The sequence below is a fragment of the Schistocerca gregaria genome, chromosome X, assembly GCF_023897955.1.
Source record: "Schistocerca gregaria isolate iqSchGreg1 chromosome X, iqSchGreg1.2, whole genome shotgun sequence".
Taxonomy (NCBI): domain Eukaryota; kingdom Metazoa; phylum Arthropoda; class Insecta; order Orthoptera; family Acrididae; genus Schistocerca; species Schistocerca gregaria.
The window spans coordinates 346,877,687-346,895,648 of record NC_064931.1 but is presented as its reverse complement, the minus strand read 5'-3'; the positions used below and the strand labels follow the sequence as shown (position 1 = coordinate 346,895,648).

General features: G+C 38.5%; 1 protein-coding gene across 4 annotated transcripts in view; it reads right to left on the bottom strand.

The window, feature by feature from the left end:
* The window catches only part of LOC126298523 (nipped-B-like protein), a 362,304-nt gene that overhangs the window by 7,905 nt on the left and 336,437 nt on the right, over positions 1 to 17,962 (bottom strand). For all 4 annotated transcript variants that reach the window (XM_049989881.1, XM_049989883.1, XM_049989880.1 and 1 more), the window contains exons 26-30: positions 17,695 to 17,892; positions 13,228 to 13,294; positions 5,020 to 5,210; positions 4,508 to 4,822; positions 4,231 to 4,377 (exon numbers count right to left, since the gene is read on the bottom strand). In XM_049989881.1, the coding sequence (XP_049845838.1) occupies positions 4,231 to 4,377; positions 4,508 to 4,822; positions 5,020 to 5,210; positions 13,228 to 13,294; positions 17,695 to 17,892 (918 nt within the window). The remainder of the gene's footprint in view (positions 1 to 4,230; positions 4,378 to 4,507; positions 4,823 to 5,019; positions 5,211 to 13,227; positions 13,295 to 17,694; positions 17,893 to 17,962) is intronic.

Here is a 17,962-nt window from a genome sequence, read left to right as displayed (position 1 = left end):
TTGTCCAATTTTGAAGTTGGTTCAAATCTGAGTACAAATGGATCAGGCAAACTGCAGTGTTTAAATGTGGCAGATGTTAATTAAAATCCAAAGTTCACAGTGTTGATTCCCATGGCTGGCAGCTCAGTGAAATTTGCTACCTGCTCAGCACTCCCATCCTCGCACTCATCATAGTTCTCACTTCTCAGCCAAGCTGGTGTCATTGTTTCCCCTCCAAATATGTGCTTTAACAACAGTGAAGCAGAGACGGCAATAACTGTTTGGGTGCAGGCCATATGTAACAACAACAACAAATTCATAAATAAATGATCGCAACCATGATTCAGTGCAATTCTCGAACTTTTGCTCATTCCATGATCTAGTGACATCTGTTGATACCAGTATGTCCACAACAGGTCTGCTGTAATTTATTTTTGTAACAACAATTCTAGTCAGTATAATATGATTAATTTCATTTGTGACACATTTAATTCTGGCTTAATGTTTTTTCTCGTTTCATCTGAATGTCGCCACCTTGTTACAAATTTTTCCATTGTATTCTAAGACATAAACAGCAGTCAAATTTCTCATTTGCAACACACTTGGTAAATCATTACAGTTTCCAACAACCAGTAAAATATTATTTGGGTTCAGAATCATGTAATGGTTTTTGAATGAAAAGATTTTCCTCCTCTAAACGTTACCTTTACTTAAAAATAAGCATAATTGTGTGTATACAGTATCCATGTATATATGAGAACTTTTATGGCACACCTGTTCAAATGCAACAAACATTAATAAGTGGATAAAATTTAATGCCATTTCCTCCTGTGTTTAACAAAGCTGTCAGTTTTTAAGTGGAGCATTAGATCTTCGTAAGTAGTGGTTAGTTCGATTTCTCCACTATTCCTGGCACTAGTGCCGCAAGTCGAATGTCATGTGATTGTTGGAGCAAGGTCGATATTGTATTGAGTGCAAGAGTGCTTTGGTGTATCTGGAGACCTCGTGCATATTTGAACAAAAATATCATTTGCTGAACAGTACACTTTGGAATTCTTTAAAATAAATTTGTATGGACCTTCAATAGAGAAAGCTTCATCTGTAAATGTCAGATGACCTCATATTCATCAATTAAATAATTTAAACACAGTGACCTCGGCAGAAATAATTTCATCTGCAAATATAAATGACCCCATATTTTTCAGATGATGAATTTGGGGGAAAATCTTGTCTTATAATGAGGTAAATATGGTATGTATATAGAGAATAAAAGTGGCCTTATCACACTTCCCTGGGACACTCCTGACACTACCCTTGTCTCTGATGAACACTCACCATTGAGGCAATGTATTAGGTTCCACTACTTACAAAGTCTTTGGGCCACTCTCATATCTGAGAACCTATTCTCCATGCTTGGACCTTTTTTTAACAGTCTGCAGTGGGACACTGTGTGGAACGTATTCCAGAAATCTGGGAATATGGAAACTGCACATTGCCCTTTATCCACTGTTTGACGGACATCAGATGAGAAAAGAGCAAGCCGAGTTTCAGATGAGTGATGCTTTCTAAATCCGTGCTGATTTGTGGACAGGAGCTTTTCTGACTCAATGAAATTTATTCTATTCAAACTCAAAATGTGTTCAAGAATTCTGCAGCAAACTGATATTAAGGATATTGGTCTGTAATTATGCAGGTCCATTTTTTTTTACCTTTCTTATATACAGCCGTCATGCGCACTCTTTTCCAGTCACTTGAGACTTTGAACTGGGCACAAGATTCACGATAAATGCAACCTAAGTAAGGGGTCTATGCCACAGAGTACTCTCTACAAAACTGAATTGGGATTCCATCTGGATCTGGTGACTTATTTCTTTTCAACTCCTTTAGTTGCTTCTCTCTTGTCAGGAATGCCTATGCAGGAGTCTGTCGAACAGACAAACTTCTCCTCTTCATAAAATGGTTCGCAGGTGCAACTATGCCAGGAGACCAGTGGTTTGTGTGTAACACTTATCCAACTTCAATACTGATGAGAGCATTTACCATGGTAGATATCGAAATAGACGACAGAGGGATAGAGAAACAATTATAATCGCTCAAAAGAGGAAAGGCCGCTGTTCCTGATGGGATACCAGTTCGATTTTACACAGAATACGCGAAGGAACTTGCCGCCGCCCCCCCCCCCCCCCCACCCTTCTTGCAGCGGTGTACCGTAGGTCTCTAGAAGAGCGAAGCGTTCCAAAGGATTGGAAAAGGGCACAGGTCATCCCTGTTTTCAAGAAGGGATGTCGAACAGATGTGCAGAACTATAGACCTATATCTCTAACGTCGATCAGTTGTAGAATTTTGGAACACGTATTATGTTTGAGTATAATGTCTTTTCTGGAGACTAGAAATATACTCTGTAGGAATCAGCATGGGTTTCGAAAAACACTGACGTGTGAAACCCAGCTCGCGCTATTCGTCCACGAGACTCAGAGGGCCATAGACACGGGTTCACAGGTAGATGCCGCGTTTCTTGACTTCCGCAAGGCGTTTGACACAGTTCCCCACAGTCGTTTAACGAACAAAGTAAGAGCAAACGGACTATCAGACCAATTGTGTGATTGGACTGAGGAGTTCCTAGATAACAGAACGCAGCATGTCATTCTCAATGGAGAGAAGCCTTCCGAAGTAAGAGTGATTTCAGGTGTGCTGCAGGGGAGTGTCATAGGACCTTTGCTATTTACAATATACATAAATGACCTGGTGGATGACATCGGAGGTTCACTGAGGCTTTTTGCAGATGATGCGGTGGTATATCGAGAGGTTGTAACAATGGAAAATTGTACTGAAATGCAGGAGGATCTGCAGCGAATTGACGCATGGTGCACGGAATGGCCATTGAATCTCAATGTAGACAAGTTTAATGTGCTGCGAATACACAGAAAGATAGATCCCTTATCATTTAGCTACAAAATAGCAGGTCGGCAACTGGAAGCAGTTAATTCCATAAATTATCTGGGAGTAAGCATTAGGAGTGATTTAAAATGGAATGATCATATAAAGTTGATCATCGGTAAAGCAGATGCCAGACTGAGATTCATTGGAAGAATCCTAAGGAAACGCAATCCGAAAACAAAGGAAGTAGGTTACAGTACGCTTGTTCGCCCACTGCTTGAATACTGCTCAGCAGTGTGGGATCCGCACCAGATAGGGTTGATAGAAGAGCTAGAGAAGATCCAACGGAGAGCAGTGCGCTTTGTTACAGGATCATTTAGTAATCGCGAAAGCATTACAGAGATGATAGATAAACTCCAGTGGAAGACTCTGCAGGAGAGACGCTCAGTAGCTCGGTACGGACTTTTGTTAAAGTTTCGAGAACATACCTTCACCGAAGAGTCAAGCAGTATATTGTTCCCTCCTACGTATATCTTGTGAAGAGACAACGAGGATAAAATCAGAGAGATTAGAACCCACACAGAAGCATACCGACAATCCTTCTTTCCACGAACAATACGAGACTGGAATAGAAGGGAGAACCGATAGAGGTACTCAGGGTACCCTCCACCATACACCTTTAGGTGGCTTGCGGAGTATGGATGTAGATGTAGATCAGATGAAGACTACTGAACACAGGAGACTGTTCAACAAATAGGGCCACTCAATTCCTTCCACAGATAAAATTCCTCGAGGCAATCAGACCTACTGTGCAGTGATATGGAGAGACCAGATAGTACCACTGAACTGGATTGATATAGTGTGTCTCCCAGATGATGCACTAAGCTCCATGCAGTACTGCAAGGGATGATGATGATTAAGTCATAGACTTTGACGTAACTAGTCATTCAAAAGTGAGAAGACGATCAATCTCAATGACTACACTGTCTGTCTACTCTGAATTTGGAGGCAAATACTATCCAAAACTGATGTGCCCAATGCGATTCCTACACCACGATTGTATTCAGCTGAGGTGTAATATGATTGATTTATACCTGGATGTCCTTTCACATCTTCCACAAACCCCTCTGAAATTGTAATCAGTTCTTCAGAGACAGAGCATATAGACAAAAATTAGCAGAAGGAAATTATTCACAAAAACAAGGAAAATTTGGAGGCTAGCATTGGCATTCATGGCATACTAGGCATTAAAATTCGTGCAAATCTTTCTGCTCTATGAAGGTGGATTCACTAAATGTTGGTGCTTTAGAAACATGGCTTTTTATAATGTAACTGTCTACATAAAAACAATGTATAAACTAAAACAGAACTTACCTCACGGAATGACTGCAGAAGGTTCGTTCCCGACACAGAGATCATTATATCAATATGATGAATGATGAATAGTGGCTCATCTTGGACTTGGTAAGGAAAGTATGCCAAATTGTCAGATAGATATAGCATTTGTGAAAGACTTGTTTTCTGAAATTATATAGAAACTATTTGAAGTTTGCACAGCAAGCAGTTAAGTCTAAAGTGTTGAACACACATCAAATGCTTAAACTAAATCCAATTACTAAAGTATTAACAGATTTTTAAACACAATACTAACCACCTGCTCATCAAACTGCTTCAGGATAGAAAGTACAAGAGCTCTGCGCTGCTGCTTTGTTCCTCGCAATATGGAATACAAAAAACCATTGAGAGCACCGGGATATTCTCCTTCACGTGCACGAAAGCCTCTTACTATACCCATACTGTTATTTTGAAGAATTTTTTGCAGTTTGTATGACAAGCGAATTCCTAGCTGCGCTTTCATATGAATAAACCCAGGATACTTCTTTTCTATATCTTGTAGTTGTTTGTCAGCACTATGACTAACAACTTTCTCCACATCTGTGCTCATGCAAATCAAATAAGGTACTATCTGTAAAACAAATAACATTACATTACTATGTGAATTTATACAGATAAACGTATTGTACTTGCACTTTCAATTAAAAATCAAAACTGGCAAATATGCTTACATGATTATGCTGACTCTTTAAAACACTTCAATGAATGTATTAGTAAAATGTTGACAAAACTGTATCACAAATATGTGTGTTAGCTTAACAAAATTACCTGCACAGGGTGGACAAGACCCTGCTGAAGAATCAACTGGATAACCTTAAGTGCAGCATGGCGAACACCAATATCTGGATGCAAAAAAGATTCTAGGATTTCTTTCAGGTACAACTGTATCACAGTACTTGCCATCCCTGATGAAACATCTCCCATTTCCTTCAGATTTTCTTGCTTTGACATCTTGGCCCCTGTACAAAAATAAACAAATAAATTGTGGTTACTATACTTATGTACTAGTGGCAAAAACAGAATTAACTGTAAATAAAATGCTAAAATATCTGAATGAAACTTGTGTCAGAGACAACAATCAAAACAGCAAAAGCAAAGATTATGGCGATCAGCGAAGGATGGAGACTAGCAAATATTAAGATAGAACAACTTGTTATTTGCCAAGTAAGAGCTTTTAAATATTTTCAAAGCACAACCACTGAAGACTTGAGATTTCATCAGCAGGAAAAACTCTCATTGATATTACAAAGGAAGCTTTCCATAGAAACTGGAGATTATTATGTGGCAAACCAGATAAAGGCCTAAGGAAAATACCTGGCAAGTGTTTTGTCTGGAGGGTGGCACTCTATGGGACAGAAATGTGGTCAATTAGGTCAGAGGATGAAAAAGGCTATAGTTGCAGTCACAAAAATGGTAGTCAAGTCTGAGCTGGGTTCTGCACACATACATCACGCATTCTCTAACAGCCAATTGCGAGGTGCCAATCAATGTGTTCCCTCCACAATGAGTGCATGACCCACATCACTAGCCCACATTACATTTTTAATAAACAATTATGCACCTTGCATATGGTTTTGCAGAATCATTCTGAATATTTCTACATCTTCACACGGGAGTACCCAAGTGGGGCAAGAGGTGGCAATGTCGCATTTCATGCTAATAGCAAATTTTGTAGCATATGAAAATAATTCAGCTAATTTCAGTTTCTGTGAGTGAACCGCAACGTGCCCTATGTGATGAAACTAGGGAAAGGCCGAGTTGGAGCGGTTTATAGCAGCTTCCACTGGTAGCCCGAGAGAAAGCCAGTGGACACGCTGCTGTCGGTGGGTGGCAGGCTTTGTATAGGATGGGGGTGGGATGGCACCCTTGTTCCACACCGCAAAACTCAAAGTTATGATTTCTCTGCTACATGGAAAGCTGGTCCAGATTCAGTTTTTTGTGGCCAAGGCGTCGTATTAACACAAAAGATGAGTCTGATGCTGCTACAGGCCTTGTTGATGAGGTGTGCTCCTGAACAACCCCTCAAACCCCTGGTCTTGGCATGGGATTCTGCAGAAACAGTCCAATAGTTCTGGTAGCGATGGAGAGGCCTCAAGAACATTTCAGCTTAAACGCCTCCCAGAAGCCAGCCATTGGCTGAAAGCATGTGATGTGGGGCGATGATTCGTGTGCACACAATGTTTGTGGGTAAGACAGGGGATTGGCAGAAATTTTCTTGCAAGAACACGATTTGGCAGCCACTGGTGCAGACTTGGAGAAACTGAGGCTACGCTCGATCAAAGAAGGGGTTCATGTTCTGACTGCTTTAGTGAGCACTCTTAGTATTATTTCTTATCTGCTACAGAGTACGGAGACAGTAGTTTTACCTATGAACACGTTGTTTACCATGATTGCACATTATCGCAGTTGCAGCTCCATTGGTCAGCCACATAGTAACCCATTGAGCGATGCAAGGAGTCGATGGTAACACTGGGTACAGCTACAGTTATTACTGGTAAATATATGCAGCACCAGCATACTTTTATCAGCCTTTCTCCATCTTGCTACAGAGATAGAACTGGCGACATTTGATTACCAGTTTGAACTATTCATGATTGCCACCTTACATCTTCTTTTTGATAGTCTTGTACAGGATACACATAGTATTTTGTGCAATACATCTGGATAAGGAGAATGCCAGCCTTCACAGAAGCTATTTCAGAGATTACTCTCTAGTTTTTAACCGTTCTCTTCTTACCACATAAGGAAAAGTTTTAATAACAATCTAATTGATATGTCTCTGCTGGGCTGAATAAATACAATACTTATTTTGGTCCTCTCAACACTTATCTTTTCAGAATATCAGTTCCTTGGCTCCTAACAATAATTAATTTTGGAGTGTTATAAAAAAAGATAAAGATTTACATAATCTTATGGGAAGAAACTGCTCACACTCAAGTTAGTTTCCCAGTAAAGTGAACATAGAAATGTCAAATTGTGTTTTGTGCAATTAAATATGCTCCTCTCTTGGGTTAATTCTTTGAATTTAGGGTCTAAATTGCAATCATTTACATTTTAAATTTTAACTTTCTTTTGACAACTCGGTGGCCAGTTCCCACAATGAACATTCTGTACTGTTCTGAGCACTCTGCTGTGAATGTCGTACATAGCTAATGCAAGCATTAAACATGATCGTAGTGAGTTATTTAGTGAATTTTTATTCTATTTGTTGCGAGTAGTGATTACTGATGGTGGCGGTAGGTGAAAAACTCATACATAAGCAATCGAGGTGCATAATTTGTAGGAGACACACTTTCTTCAAGCTCAAAGTATGTGTCTGTTGCTTTGAACTGGCAACAATGTACTTCCACTCTGTGCCTTGAGCTGCACAAATTGCCATCATTCGTTAATTTGACTACAGAAGCATTTGAGATGTTCATGTGCAGATGAATGGAGAGGGTAAGCTGGATGGGAAGAGTGAGTAAAGAAAGGGTGTTGGAAAGGGATGGTTAGTGGAAAAGACTGTTGCAGGTTACAAGAGAAAGAAAGAAGAACTGGATGGGACATTTATTGAGATGGGATTGCTTCCTAACAGGTGCTGAGATGGGACTGCTCTCTAAAAGATGCTTTGTAAGGTCTAGATCATAGGAAGAGTTTGAGAGGAAGGAGGAGATACAAGATGATAGGTGACTCACAAGGAAGTGGAAATTGCGCAGTCTGGAAGAGGATGGCAGAAGAGGACAGAGCATGGAGAGTTACCATATGTAACCTACCTTTGAGCAAATTACTGATGATGATGATGTAGGTCACAACTAATGGCCAATACACACAAATACTATTTTCAACTATTCAGTCTAAGAATTTTTCTAACAAGTTAATTGGTTGATTCAGGGGAGAGGACCAAACAGTGAGGTCATTGGTCCCATAAGTCTAGGGAAGGATGCGGAAAGAAGTTTGCCATGTCCTTTCAAAGGGACCATCCCGCATTTGCCTGAAGCGATTTAGGGAAATCATGGAAAACCTAAATCAGGATGGCCAGGTGCAGGTATGAACCACTGACCTCCAGAATGTGAGTCCCATGTGCTAACCACTGCGCCGCCTCACTCGGTTTCTAACAAGTATGACAGAAAAAGCAGAAGAATGTATACAATAAAATGTAGGATGATTCTGCAATTTTTTGTCTTATTCAGTTTGAAATTATGTAGTACAACTGTTAATGCGACCTATTAATTAAAAAAAAAGAAAAACCTTACAAAAACGATTTCATCTCTTTCCTGCCCCCCCCCCCCAAAAAAGAAGGAAAAGCATCTCTTCCATTAATGTTTATACAAAAAGGAGGGGTATGAAAAGTGACATACAATTCAATTACTTCATGAATGGCAAGTCACAGTTTCTGAAATAATTGAAGTATATATTTCAATAAAATTTGAGAAGAGAGAAAAACAATTATATCTCCATACAAGTTAGTCAAACGTATTTTAATCTCATAGTTCGAACATCAGGACTAGCGTTACTACTTTCCATACAAAATTAGCAACTTCCTTTATTTCAAAATATTTTGTTACATAGCAAAACTGTGGGTATCACATCGGGCACAAATCACAGTTGTTTTGAAGTAAATTTTTGTGATGTACGAAAGAAACATGCAGACTGCTAATGACAGAATTCTTGATACCCCAACGTTAATGCTATTAAATGCATTTAAACATCACAGTTTTCAATTCAAGGAAAAAGTCACTTTTATTTACACATAGGATTGCCCTCTGGACCTCCATAGTACAATTGTTCACGGGGTGTAAACATAACCATGAAAATGTACATAAGCAACATCCCATACTTCCAATAATGCTGTACACCAAATTTACATTGAAATGAATCACAATATTACATTATATTGTATCTGATAAGACATGCGACAAATTACTGTAAAAACATTATGAAAGAGCACACTAGAACAAGAAGACTGCAGAACTTACAAATGAAAAGTGAAATTACATGAATATAAAAGGTTAATAATAGTTGCCTTGAATTAGATATTGCAACAAAAGTTTCCATAGTAATGTGGTGTGGAACTGGGAAGGCCAAACTGTAAACTGAAGACCAACAGAGAAGACACGACGAGAAAACGACGGGGGTGAATTCTCTCTCTCTCTCTCTCTCTCTCTCTCTCTCTCTCTCTCTCTCTCTCTCTCACACACACACACACACACACACACACACACACACACACACACACACACACCACACATTATATATATTAAAAACAAAGATTCCAAGACTTACCAAGCGGGAAAGCGCCGGTAGATAGGCACAATGAATAAAACACACAAACACACACACAGAATTTCGAGCTTTCGCAACCGGCAGCTGCTTCGTCAGGAAAGAGGGAAGGAAAAGGAAAGATGAAAGGATGTGGGTTTTAAGGGAGAGCGTAAGGAGTCATTCCGATCCCGGGAGCGGAAAGACTTACCTTAGGGGGAAAAAAAGGATAGGTATATACTCGCACGCGTGCACACACACACACACACACACACACACACACACACACACACACACACACACACACATATATATATATCCATCCATACATACACAGACACAAGCAGACATATATAAGAAAATCCAGATAAATATTAAATAACGTCATCTCCATGACCCACATAAGCAAGTCAAATTCATACCTCTAATAAATTTGGAAGACTAAAAATATAGATTAATGCAAGGCAATGGTAAACAACACTTTACAGAAAGGAAAGTATCATCATGAGACTTACCCAAAATTTCACAAGATAAACTCCCCTGTCATTACTGGCAGCCTCCCATTTGCTCCCAAGCAGAACAAATACTACTTACACCAGTTGTTCCCAAACTTTCCAAGACCACTATCTCTGAGTGCAACCATATGTTAGCCAGTACCCCTCCCACCCCTTGCCCCCACCATCATCAAATTAGTGCCTAACTAAACTTTAGAATGAAAAATAATTTTCTTTGAATACCTTTCATTTTAAAATGATGAAAGAAAAAATTTATTTAGTTTTTGTACACATTTAATTAAACCATGAGCTAATGAGACATTTGCTACTGTTTATTTCTAATCAAACTCTTCTTATAGGACGATGAAACAGTTATCAGTGCATTGCGATTACTACCCACAACCAGTCCTCAGAAAAAGGAAGCTAACTACCCACAGTGAGGGTAGGCACTTGTTCCAATATTTACTTCTTGTGTAGCAATCCTCTCTCTAGCTTGCTTGCTTCACCCACACCTCACCCTCTCCCCCTCCCTCCTCCTGCACTTAACACATTCTGGCTGCTGCCTGTAGAAACTATGGCACATTGTTATTTCTCTAACATTCAACACTAAGAATCTCCAGTGCAACTTTCCCGATTGTTACTTAACAATGCATTATTTACGAGCAGTGACAGCTTGAAATCAGTTGTTCACTCTCTTAATACTTTGGGGAAACAGTTAAATGGATGTTCCTTCTTCCAGATAGTGCTATATGACTTGAGAAACACTATAAGTGTGATCAGATCCCACACGTTTGTAGTTGTAGTGTGTTTCCGTAGTGGTCTTAATCACAAAGTTTGTTGTAGAATGGGGGACAGTTTGACTGATGATGAGATTCTGAGGCTGCTTCCAGAATCCAGTTCTTAAATAGATGATACTAGTTTTGAAATCCATGACAGTATTCAACATGTGGCGAAGCCAAGGTGAAACCATGTTCACATGCCGTGGGGTTGGGCAGCCACCCTTCATTACAGATGTCTGGCAACGTAGGCTGGGTAGACTCGTAAAACAAGGAACCATGAGAGCCAAGGAGTATTATGCACTGGTTGCAAACCACATACACCCCTTCATGACACTCCTGTTTCCCAACAGCTATTGCATTTTTCGACAAGATACTGTGCCATGTCACAAGGCCAGGAGTGTGATGGAGTGGCGAGTCCCTTCTGGATAATTCCTTTGTGGTGTATAAGTTTTATTTCACCATGACAATTAAATTAGGTTTCAACTGGTTATAGTTAGTGATTCAGCACTTATTTAACAAATTAATAGCAGCAGTTGCTATAGAATGCTGCATTGCACAGCTTGAGATTTCAGGGTTGTTCACCAGGCAGTATCAAGAGCAGAAAAAACTCAAAAAATGTCATACAACGATTTGTTGATAACAGTTCATGTTGGCAACTGAAACTTTGCATATGATAATTTTCAAAGTTGACTAACAGTGAAGAAGAAAAGATCAAAACATGTTTCAACATGACAAGTCCGACCATTGCCTTGACAGTTCTGGGTTTCTTCCTGGTTACCCATTCAAATTACCTGTTATTCTGCACACTCTCCTTACTTGTAGTAAGTCAAGATATCTTTGGATTACTCATTACAATTTACTGTTTCATGTGGAAGAGATGTAGCATATTACTGTCTGCAACAGATCATCTGGCTTACTTGAGGATGTTATGTAGAACAACATAGTCCATTTCACTGCATACAGATGACTGACATACACTGACTACAAGAGACTGTTTATATAGTATAAATATTCTGGGTAGGCAATGTGTCAGACAGCTCCCACCAGCCTGTTTGGCAGTTTGTCATTGAGTTTCAAATAAAGCTTCAACTAGCCCACAGATGACCTTCGAATATGAGACCTCCATTGATAGGAAGAGTCTCTGGAGCTCAATAAACTGTTCCTTGGAAACATTAAAATCAAAAAAAATCTAGGTATCCTAACACTCTTTGTAGCTGTTTTAACATTTTTTTGGTGTTGCAACAAGGGATTGTTTTTGTTTAACCAATATAATATGGATGATCATGATTTTCAACTCTTTGTACTTCACATGCTAAACAGATGTTTCAACATCTGAAACTCTGCTTGTGCATAGATTCTTCAAAGTCAGGCACTGTAAATGCCTTAATACTTTTGTAGCCTTTTTTTCCATCCTCCTCTTTTTATCTGAACCTAGTACTGGACAGTGTGGCTTTTGTATCCACTTTAAGAAAGTTTGAAGGTTGCCTTTCCTGCCATTTTAAATGTCTCACATGGCAAAAGGCTGCCTGAAGCAATCAGACCAACCTGAGCTGACCAAGAAAGGTGTTGAATCATCATCATCATCTTTCTTTAAATCTGCATACAAGCTCTTGGTTTTAACTTGAATAGCAGATCCAAAGAGATGCATGTGCTGCTGATTGTGGTGCTCAGACCAGTGTCTCAACATTATTTCCATTATTTCCACAGACTGAGAGTGAAATTTGTTCACTCTAGATGCACTTAAGTTAGTTGAAAACTGAGCAGTTTTTGGAAATGATTTTGCATTTTCACTATGGTTCTCACGGTGTATTCACCAAGTCCCACAGCATGCTTAATTTGAACAGTATGTTCACCTTTCTCATAGCGATCCATAGCTTCTGACTTTGTTCCTAATGAATATGACTTTTGTGCATGCTTCTTTCGCTCAACAGGCACACGTTGTCTCCTTTTGCTTGACATTTTGAATACAGACCCCATCAAATGCAACTTAACAGCTCTACCAACCTGAACTGATGATTTAGATCTTGACAAACATGACAGAAGATGCATGCTGAGATGTACTGAAGCATTACTTCCTCTGCATACTGTTAACATAGGGCAGCACTCAGCTTAAAACTAAAATCTAAAGTATGTGAAACTGCAAATAACTAATCTGTGTATAATGAGGTCTACATGCACAAAACTGTCTGAAATCTGTTTACAAGGAAACATACAAAAAGTAAAGTAATAGGATACAAATGCAGTAAAATATTAGTACTACACTGATTTCACACAAAATAATAGCTGTTCGAAGCAAGACAAAAATGAGAATTGTGAGAAAATATTTGGATCTTTTTCCTACACTAAACAATAACCTCATAAGGAGCAAATGGAGTAAGACAGGTACATTAATGAATAGAAAACAACAATGTACAACTTCCAAAGTAAAAGAATTTTAAATTCAATCATATTTCAAATTTACTCACATTCTTGGTCCTGTTTTATCATTCGACTTTCCTCTTCTTGCAAGTACATTTCTATGTTATTAAGAACCTGAAAAGAGTACATAATACAATTATGTTTTATTGTATTGAAGTGCAACAGTAGGAAGAAATTTTCATGTGGAAATTTGTTAAGTTTGAGATCTAACAGCATATATAGTCCTTTGAAAGCTTATGACAGTAACACTCAGAAAATTACAAAGACAGAGTGGAAACCTGAGTGGTTGCAACTATCAAAGTGCAATTTCAAATACACACTTAGCTGTATATGCTGCAAAATAGAAGATGAATGTTATTACTACACTGGTTTTGAATAAATGAAAAGCTGAACATCAAAATTTAGAGCAGCATTCTCTTATAGTTACAAATAATGTTCTATATACTTATCAAACAATGGAAAATTCAGGATGGGTATACTTACCATTGAGACACAGCATCCCTGTTTATTGTGAGAATTAGAAATTTCTTTACTGGTATTACCATTTTGACAAGAAGAAAACTTATTTTTAACAATATCTACGATGTGTGTATTTAACAACAGAACAGTGGAAAAGAACTATCAGAGGTATTAGAGGGAATATGTACAAATGTAAGCTGATTATTGTAATACAGTTATTGAACTGTTCCCTCTTCAAGTCCTCTCCTCCTCATTTTAATAACTCTACTGAAATATTCCAAAGGCAGAGAAATCAGTTTTTTCCCCATTTCACTACGCCCATCATCAAGCACAATCTGTTTTAACTGTACATACAACCGTTTTTGTCTAATTATTGGCCACTTCCTTCTTAACTGACATACTGCCCTTCATCATACAACTGGAATATAAAACTGTATTTAATGTCAATATGATTCAGTCATTTCTTATTTCTGTACACATGATTTTCTCAAAAATTGATGAATTTTTCACAAATATTTTAAGTTATCTGAATAAAATCTTCACCAAAGTAGTTTTCTGTCTTTGCTGTTGCCATAGTAACATACAATGTTTGCAAAACGTAAGGACAAAAGTAACTTTTGCATGATGTGTGTGTGCGCCAACTAACATTGCTCAAAAACTGCTGTAGTGTACTACAGAAGGTAACAGGAAGGAAAATTCAATGAGAAATATACATACCAACAGAAATTACATTTTTATTCAAAGACAATAATTATACTGAAGTCACCACACTTTATGATGGCTTCTTGGGCATTATAAAAGGTGGGGCATAGATTTTAATAGGGTGCATGACCACCACAGGCAGCAGTGAATGTTTCGCAACACTCTCCCAAGCTGACCATAAGGTTGGTAAAGAGTTCGTGTGGTAGGGCATTCCATTCCTCCACCAGCATGGTTTACAATTGCTGGATGGTCATTAATATATTACAAAATGTTACTGTGCTTCTCCCTAACACATCCCACACATGCTCTATGGGATTTAAGTTTGGGGGGGGGGGGGGGGGGGGGGAGGAGAAACAGGCATTCACTGATATTCACTTAACATCCTCTCGTTACAAGAGATCCTCCAGCAGTGCTTTTCGAGGCAGTCACGCATTGTCATCCATAAACATGAAGTCAGGATAAAATGCATCTGTGAAAAGATGTCCATGGGAAAGGAATACAGTAACACAATAACATTGACTGGTGGGTGTACTGTGCTCAAAGATTTGGAGGTCAGTACACTAATGCAGTACAATGCTCGCCACACCATGTCACCTCGACCACCAAAATGATCCCTCTCCCACCTCTTGCAATGTAAGGGTGTATCCTGAATCACTACACAGACTGATTCTGTTCTCATATGAGAAAAGCACATAATCCTGTTCCTCACTGGTCCAGTCCCTATGCTCTTAGCACCGTCACAAATGGTCCTGACGATGTGCGGGTGTCAACGGAACACAATTACTGGTTGTCAGGCAAAGAAACCATCCACATGCATTTGCCATGCCAATGCAGAGTAGGAGACTGCATGCCTTGCAGTCCTGTTAAACATAGTTACAATTGTGCCAACTGTTTGATGTGGGTCCCTTCTTGCCTGTTGCACAATGTAGTGGTCATCTGCTGCCACAGTTTACCTTGGTCAACCACATTCTCTCCTTCGGGCAGCAGTGGCTGTGTTTCATAACACTTCCCATGTACATGAAACAATACCAAAACCTTGGGCTACACACATCGCACTTCATCCTCCTTCCAGTTTCCTCATGGTTCTTCCCAATTTTGAAGTCATGAACGTCACCACAGTGCAATGTAGCTGCTCACTGATTGACACCCACTGTTTTCCCATTCCTTCAAGTGCTTTATGTTGCAGGTTCAGCCCCACTTCGTGCTATAGTCATGCTGACCTCACATCAAGTGAAGTCCTAATTTCTGTGCATGAATGGGAGACCTCTGGCAACACTCTCCTGCACTTTCTTTCATTTCCATCCAATAGCTATTATGTCATGTTATTTTATCTACATCATCCGTAAGTTTTGCAGGTCAATGTATTTGCTGTCATCAAAGTAGGAAACGACAGATTGGCACTTAATGTAAAGGAGACAAGTTAAGTTGCAGACAGGCACAATTAAAAGACACATCCCCAGCATTGTGTGTGTTTCTCTCATGCTGACAAATGCTATGGCCGAAAGTGCTATGTAAGTGCCTTAATTGTGCCTGTTCGCAACTTAACACATCTGCTTTATGGTAAGTAGCAATCTATCTTTTCCTACATTGTTGATATTCCTACCAAGAGTTTCTATTGTTTGATTTTGCTATCATCAAAGATAGATATGAAAATCATTTTCTTCTTGTAACCAAACACACAATATTTCTGAGAACTTCTGCGTATGTATCTTGTTTTATATCAACCGTCCTCTTCACTCCGTCAGTCACAGTTGATGCAACAAAAATAACCACTTGAATGTACCATTCTTTAACACATACCAACACAGATGTTTTCCTTTAAGGCATGAAGGGAGTTCAAAAACTTCCACTGTAATTCTGTAAGTTTGATTTAAGCTTTGCTAAAATAGCTGCAACAACTATGTCTGGCAGTGTGACTATCATGGCATACTGTACATTGAACAACCAATTAAATGTTGGAATGGTTTATTTTCTATTATAACTCTATCATTACTTTTATTGGCATTCATTCCATCAGCATCTTGCAGGGCATGCAGTACTTCTGATACAATTTTTTCAGTGTGTTTTGGAGATAACCATATAGACTAAGCAATGGTTTCCCACATGTTATTTGTATCTCAGTTTCAAGGGAGGATTTTATTTCTCTAAGTTCTCTCCTTCAATATTTTGTCTTAAATTTATTTGACATATCTGTGACTCTGTTTTTACAATTTCAAAGCATTAATCATCACCTAGATGTAGTGGCAAATAAGTATTCATCAAAGTTCCCAACATAGAGGCATCTATTAACTTTAGATGTCAGAACTGATTTTCTCCACAGAACTGTAAAATGTAAAGTTTAAAGCTCTCAAGACAAGCCTATATAAAAGCTTTATTAATTTCATATCCACATCCTTTTATTATTCATACAAATGACATCAGTTATTTCTCATGCTGAAATGTGTTCTGTATATTTGTTTGTTTCCTAAACAAGTCATGTTTGTTCACTGCACTACTTTCACGTATGTAGCTAAGCAGCAGGAGTACATGTCTTTTGATAGTTCTATCCTAATACCTAAGCAAAAACTCTTCATCTTATTTTAATTTGTATGCTTATATGCTGTCTATTGCTCTTTCATTTACTGGGTAAGGAGAACAAGTCCTGAGCTTATTGTGAAAACCAGAAATTTCTTTACTGATATTCCCCATGCAGAATGGTGGTAGTTTCCCAAACGAAATTTTATTTGTAAGCAGATTTACAATATATCCATTATATAGGAACTACAAAAATTGATCTTTGTATTACTGTTATTCAGTTATTCACATTTCAATAATATTTACATAGTGGTAACATACATGTTCACTTTGTCCATGAGAGCACATTTGCTTAAGCAGTTCCAAACACAATATGATACTAACTGGAAATTCTAAACCCACTTGAAAACTGCCATGGTTGTTGATTATTAGGATGAGGATAAGGGCAATTCAAATGGCAAGGGCCCAGATCTTTAACATCTAGTAGCCCTTCTGCAATCTTATTTCTTCTTCTTCTTCTTCTTCTTCTTCTTCTTCTTCTACTACTACTATCAGAACTGTCCCTGTAGCTTCAGTTTCAGTGACTGCTAAGTAAGAATTTTCCTCATTTCTTATAATTTTATGAGGTGACACATACTTCAAAATGCAATGACTTTCTTAACATGTGAGACTCACAACAAAAATTGCATTCTTCTAACTAAAAGTAACAATGGGTATGGATATTCTGAACCATTTGCAAACACTGTTTATTCCTATAACAGCTTCTACATCTTTGTATTCTGTTCCAAACAAGTTCCACAGGATCTTAGATTAACATGAGGTAATTTGAGATATCTAACCTGTGTTCTCATTAATAGTGGTGAGTCATCTGTAGTCAACAGGCGATGATACATAGCCTTCAGTTCTGGGCCAAGCATGAATTCATAGTGACGGATACACAATGAACCAATGGCTTTTAGAGTATAGTTCTGAATATCTTCATTTGGTTGCTTTACAAAGAACATCAGTGTCTCGAACACTTGATCCTTAACATTTACCTGTGAACGGAAAATTTCCATTAAGAGCACTGAAATATCATGTTCTTTAATTTCACGTAAATAAAGAGCT